We start from the raw sequence: 5,836 nt of genomic DNA, 5'->3' as shown, positions 1-5,836 counted from the left end.
CGGTGCTGGCGGAGGAGAGCAACGCGCTGCTGCTCGGCCTGCGCTACTCGCCCGCCCAGCTGCACTTCCTGTTCCTCAGCGAGGACGCTACCGGCGCTTGGCAAACCCGCGTGTCCTTCCGCAGTTCCGCCCTGGTGGACAGCCAGTGGCACACGGTGGTCCTGGCTGTGTCAGAAGACTCCTTTTCCCTCACCACGGACTGTGGCCTCCCGGTGGACATGTAGGTAGTTGACGCCTGGCGGCGGCTGCACGTGCGCTGGGCTGGGGGAGCTGGTCGCACTAGTGCCGCGGGCAGAGCTGGCGGGGCGTCGAGAGAGCCCGCGGGCAGCCTTGGATGCCATCCCCGCCCTCTAAAGGGCCACAGGGCCGCCAGAGAAAGAGGGACCGGCCACCTGTCACTGTCAGCCAACGTGCAGAGATGGAGACAGGTCCACCAACCTTGGTCAGAAGGCCGGGGTTTGGAGAGCAGGAAGAGTAGCCGCTCCTAGACTGTTTTGCTTTTCTATTTCCAAATTATACTTTTTACATAAAAGTTCAAAGCAAGAACTACACTAACCCCTATTCCAAGTAATAATCAGCATAACTCAGTGGCAATCTATTACAGTTCACAATTCAAAAGTTAATTCCTAGATCAATCTTCTTAAAGCAAAGACCATAATAACCCTTATTTTAAATAATAATCAGCACAACTCAGTAACAATCTATTATAACATTTCCGATTCAAAAGTTAATTCCTAAACTATTCAACAGGGGCCTGTTTAGGGTGGGAACTAAATTTACAAACCAATAAGAATCGGAGCCAGGAGGTGAAGACCAGCTATGTCACATCCACCCTAGCGTGACAGACAACATCTTATTTTCACTGTATGTGCTTTCAACAGTGGGCTGGGGGCAAGGGACAGGCCCCTGGCTGAGGGCTGGGTTGCACACTGGAGAGAGGGACAGGTGAGTGGGCCACCTGGGATCTGGGCTGGAGGGGATGTCCAAGCCAGTGGCCCCAGCGAGTGTGAAACTGCGGGTTTGAACCCAGGTTTTTGTTCTTTCTCCATACCTAAAACAACAAAACCTGCCACACATGGAAGCATCAGTGGCTTAAAACCACATGAAGATCCTCATACCAGCAGCTCCTCTGACTTCTGGAAATAGCCCAGGGGGCGCGGCCAGTGTCTTGTGCACTGTAAAGAGTGCTTTGGATGGCATAGACAGCCACAGCGGAAATGAAGACCCATACAGAACTCAGGGGCTGGGTGCCAGCTAGCTGACACGAGATGAGAGTGAAAAAGTCCACACAAACTCCAGATGAGTGGGCAAAGTCAGCCCCACTGTGGACACAACAGGGCATTGGGAAGCCTAATTCACTCTCGGCTTTGCCAATCAGTGGTCTCTGCACCCTGACAGTAAGTCTGCTGGGTCCAGGGTGGAAAGTCTGCAGCTCTGCCAGCTGGTGGCCACCGCATCCCGCCAAGCTACCATGGCAGAGTGGGGCTGCAGGGTCTTTCTTTTTAATTGCAGTGATCAGTTTATATAAATCTATTATTATCACAAATATTACTTCTCAAAGGTAGACTCTTCTTCTGTTATGTTGTCATGAAGCTTATTTTATAATAAAAAGAATCCTTAAACTTTGTACCTTTAAACACACCTTGATCACACTCTTCCCCCCATATCCCAGAACTCATAATTCATTAGGGCCCTCGTGAGGGCTTGAGCTCTTGGGGACAAAGTCAGGCCCTACTGCATGGACAATTCTCAGGCTTCACAGGTCCAAGGGAACTGGCAAGAGCTTCCCACCAGCATGAGGAAAGTCAGTCTGGCCAGACACAAACATCTCCTGGCTTCTGGGTTTGCCTGAGCACCTGGGAAGGACCGGAGGGCACCACCTGAGGCCTGAACAAATCTTCCCTGGACTCGTGAGGAGATAGGAAGAGCTTAGCACCAGAACATAGTGATGTGGGGTGTCCCTATGTGCTTTTGGAATGGACTCCCTGGCGAAGACAGAGGGAGCGAGGTTTCTGAGCTGGATTGAATTGCACTTGTCTCTCTAGGAGGAGCACAGTGGGCAGGGCTGAGGCCTGGCTGATGGCAGAGATGGACCACACCTATATCCTCCAAGCCTCACGCTGCCCCTCTTTGGCTCATCATTGGACTCAAAGCCCTGTTTCTCCAAGGCCTCCTGACTGGAGAGTCAGTTACCACCAGGCAGTGAGGACAGCTCTGCAATGTGGGAGGATGCAGGAGGTTGGGCCCAGGCAGGCAAGAACTAGGGACTAGGCCAACTGTGGCCAAGGATTTAGGCATGTGGGTTTCAGGGGCCCTGCAGGCAGCTACAGAGGGTGCAGGCCAGGGTTTGGGGGCAGAAGCCTGGAGTGTAGTGGAGGCCGAGCTGTGCAGAGGACAGGCCTTCTGGAACAGCAGGGCAGGAGCTGACCCCACCATGGCCAGCTGCAGCCAGGTGGAAAGCTCTGGAAGGAGCAGGTGTTTTGTAAGAGGATAGTGGCATCATGGCCTAGAGGTGAGACCTGAAGGCACTTTGCATCTCTGCCTAGGGATTCTAGCCATAACACCCCCTACTTGGGAGCCCACCTGCCCCATCTCCAGAGTTAACCCTCCACTCACACATCAAGATCACCAGTGACTCCTGCCCCAAAGGCTTCTGTCCACCTTCCCAGGCCATGTGTAGAGTCACAGCTCAGTGGAGGGGGAGATGGGGGACCCTGTGGAAGCCTGTGCAGGTGTGCCTTGTGATGAGGGAGAACCACAGATCTCCTCTTGGGATTGTACAGATGAGCCTTGTCCTGGGGTGCAGTGCCCCCCTAGTGATGTCCCCCAAGTACTTGTAAATATTACCTTGCTGGGAAACAAGGTCTCTGCTGGTAGAATCAAGTTGGGCTGAGGTCATGCTGGAGCAAGATGGGCTCTGCTCCAATATGACTAGTGTCCTCGTAAGAGACAGACACACAGGAGCAGGCATATGCAGACAGAGGTCACAATCAGAGCAACACAGCCCTGGGGGACACTTTGGCCCCAGAGCTGGATCCTCCTATGGAGCCTGCAGAGGACACATAGCTTTGCCACCCTTGACCTCAGACTCAGGGCCTTCAGAGCTGGGAGACCATTGCTTTCTGTTGTTTAAACCACCTGGTAGTGGAGCTTTGCTAGGCAGCTCCAGGCCCTGTGCACTCCTCACGGGGGGCCCACTCCCTTTCCTTTTGTCAGCAAGCAGGTTCCACCTTGCTCTCCTATGGCCCTAAAACTATCTTCCAATATTTCAGAATGGCTGATGTGCCCTTCCCGGCTACCCTGTCAGTGGGAGCAGCTCGGTTCTTCATTGGTAGCCGGAAGAGAACCAAAGGCCTATTCACGGTCAGTGCTGGGAGATATGGGGGACCCCAGCCTGGTGTCCTAATGCTTTAGCAGATTCTCATAGGTGCTAACTGGGAACAGTGAGCACAAAGGCTCACTGGGGTCTCTACCACAGGACCTTTGCACTTGCTGTTTCCTGTTCTTAGCAGACCCTTTCCTGACCCCCTTGGGCCCCTGCGCAAGTATCCTCTTACTTTGAGACCTGCCCCCACAAGTCTGAGGTGCTGTCTGTGCCAGCCTTGCAGCCCCTTCTCTGTGTTGACTTTCTTAGTAGCACAAACCACCTCAGACCAGCTGTATTTGCTCTGTTCTGTCTCTCCTCCTCATTCCATGAGGGCATTGCTTTTGCTGCCTGCTGTGCTGTGTCTGTAGTGGCCAAAACCATGCCTGGCACAGAGGAGGTGCTCTGTAAATATTTATTGGTGGCATGCTTGGACAGAGGGGTGGATGGATGGACAGACAGGTGGACAGAGGGATAGGCTGTTGATGGGTGGATGGATGGTTGATGGGCAGATGGCTGGAGGGATGGACAGATGGATGGATGGATGGATAGATGGAGGAATGGATGATGAGTAGATGATTGATGGACAGGCAGATGGAGGGATGGACAGATGGGCAGATAGATGGACGGATGGATATAAGGATGAGTGCTAAGCAGTGTAGCCAGTCACCTTAAGTCAGTCCACGTGAAACTCCCTTCTGTGGTCTTATCACTGGAGAAGGTATGCAGTTTTCCACAGTGACGCCCAGTGGCATCCCTGTACCTAGCAGGTAGCCACTTCTCTCCCAGCTCTTCAGGAGTTAAACTTTTCCCTGAAGGATGGACCATACCCTGTGGGCCCACCCTCCAGGTCTGAGGCTGTCCCTCTCTCTGCAGGGCCTGGTGAGGCAGCTGGTGCTACTGCCCGGCTCAGATGCCACGCTGTGGCTGTGTCCTAGCAGGAACCCCCAGCTGGCCGTGCTGTCCATCCCGCGGGTACTGCAGGCCCTCTCGGGGAAGCTGGAGGATAACGAAGTGCTGCAGTATCCCTATGGTTAGTAGACCAAGCCAGTGCCCAGGGCCTCAAGCAAGGGCTCCCTCTCCTCTCCCCTGCACTGGCTGTTCTCAACAGAGCTGCTGTGGTGACAGGACGCTCAGGGCCATGCTGCCCACTCTTCCTCCAGGTACTCCTGGATGGAGCAGCCATCCACTCCGTCCTAGGGCCCCTGGCAGATGGCAGGCTCAGCTAGTTTCAGGAGAAAGTATTCTTCTCTTTCTCTGCTGGTGCCCACCTGCTATCCTGTCTTGTCCCCCAGGGCAGTTGGGGCTTTTCCTCCCCACCTTTCCCAGTAGTCCTCACCTTAGCTGCCCAGGGTGCCGACTCTGGAGCACACGTGTTTCCCATGACCCCACCAGCCAGAGGGTTTCCTGGGTCTGCGCCCTCTCCATTCAGGGTGAGAGGCTGGCTGTGTTCCCTCACCTGGGGAATCTGAACCCCCAGGCCCATAGCACCCCTGCCCTGCAGCCACTGCAAAGGAAGGTGAGGTGGTGGGGACAGCAGAGCCGCTGAGCCTCACAACATGTGGGTACAAGTGAGGGGAGCCCCTATCTCGAACATACTCAGCCACATAATATCACTACAGGACCGCCCAGTGTGGGGGCCACTACTGCGTCAGCTTTCCCCAGCACTGACCCACTGGACATTCACCTTCTCGGTCTCCCCTCAGAAACTGACATGAGAGTGACACTGGGATCCCAGCCGCCGTGTACCAAGGTGGAAGATGCCCAGTTCTGGTTTGATGCCAGCAGAAAGGGGCTGTACCTGTGCGTTGGCAGCGAATGGGTCTCCGTGTTAGCTGGTGAGGCGGGCCGGGGTCTCCAATCTCGCATGTGGGGGCAGCACCATCATCTCATGACTTGGGGGAGGTGTTATGAAAGAGCAAACTGCCACAGCTGCCTCCATATGACCGCTCAGATGACCATATGCTTAGTTATTCATGGCCACCTCCAGATGACCACATGCTTAGTTGTTCAGCTGGGGGCACTTCCAACAGTGAGAGGGACAGAGACCAGCTGGCACACTGTCCTCCCTGGATCCGAGTGTCTTCCACTGTGGGGCTCGCCTCAGAGTCAGTGTTACCAGGACAGGGAGGGCCCCCTAGGAGCCGTGAGCCTCTGCTTTAACAGGGAAATGCAACCTCCTGGACACGCCACGTGGGTGGCAGGGCTGCAGATCTCTCAGGACCTTGTGCCAAACCACGTGAAGAGAGGTGCAGGCCAGATGGGCACACAGGGCCTCCTCCCCACCCCTGAAAGCCAGGCTGACCAGAGTCCAGGATGTTAAGTTTCTAGCAAGCCAGGTCAGCAGTTGGGCCTGCCTTCAGGAAAGGTGAGCAGAGGTTCGGGCAGCTGCTCCGGCTGGGCTATCTGCAGGAGTGTTAAAGCTGGGCACCCTCGAGCCTCCGGCTCTGCTGGGTTTTACTTTCTTTCTTT

The 5,836-nt window shown here is 54.9% G+C and overlaps 1 protein-coding gene across 1 annotated transcript in view; it reads left to right on the top strand.

The window, feature by feature from the left end:
- TSPEAR (thrombospondin type laminin G domain and EAR repeats) overlaps nt 1-5,836 on the top strand; it is a 76,534-nt gene that overhangs the window by 46,911 nt on the left and 23,787 nt on the right. The window contains exons 3-6 of the mRNA XM_012810327.2: nt 1-220; nt 3,273-3,363; nt 4,241-4,397; nt 5,071-5,202. Of these exons, the coding sequence (XP_012665781.1) occupies nt 1-220; nt 3,273-3,363; nt 4,241-4,397; nt 5,071-5,202 (600 nt within the window). The remainder of the gene's footprint in view (nt 221-3,272; nt 3,364-4,240; nt 4,398-5,070; nt 5,203-5,836) is intronic.

Source organism: Otolemur garnettii, unplaced genomic scaffold (genome assembly GCF_000181295.1).
Source record: "Otolemur garnettii isolate 467f Iridium unplaced genomic scaffold, OtoGar3 scaffold00128, whole genome shotgun sequence".
NCBI classification, from domain to species: Eukaryota; Metazoa; Chordata; class Mammalia; order Primates; family Galagidae; genus Otolemur; species Otolemur garnettii.
The sequence above is the reverse complement of the archived record's forward strand: the minus strand, read 5'-3'. Positions and strand labels throughout refer to the sequence as shown.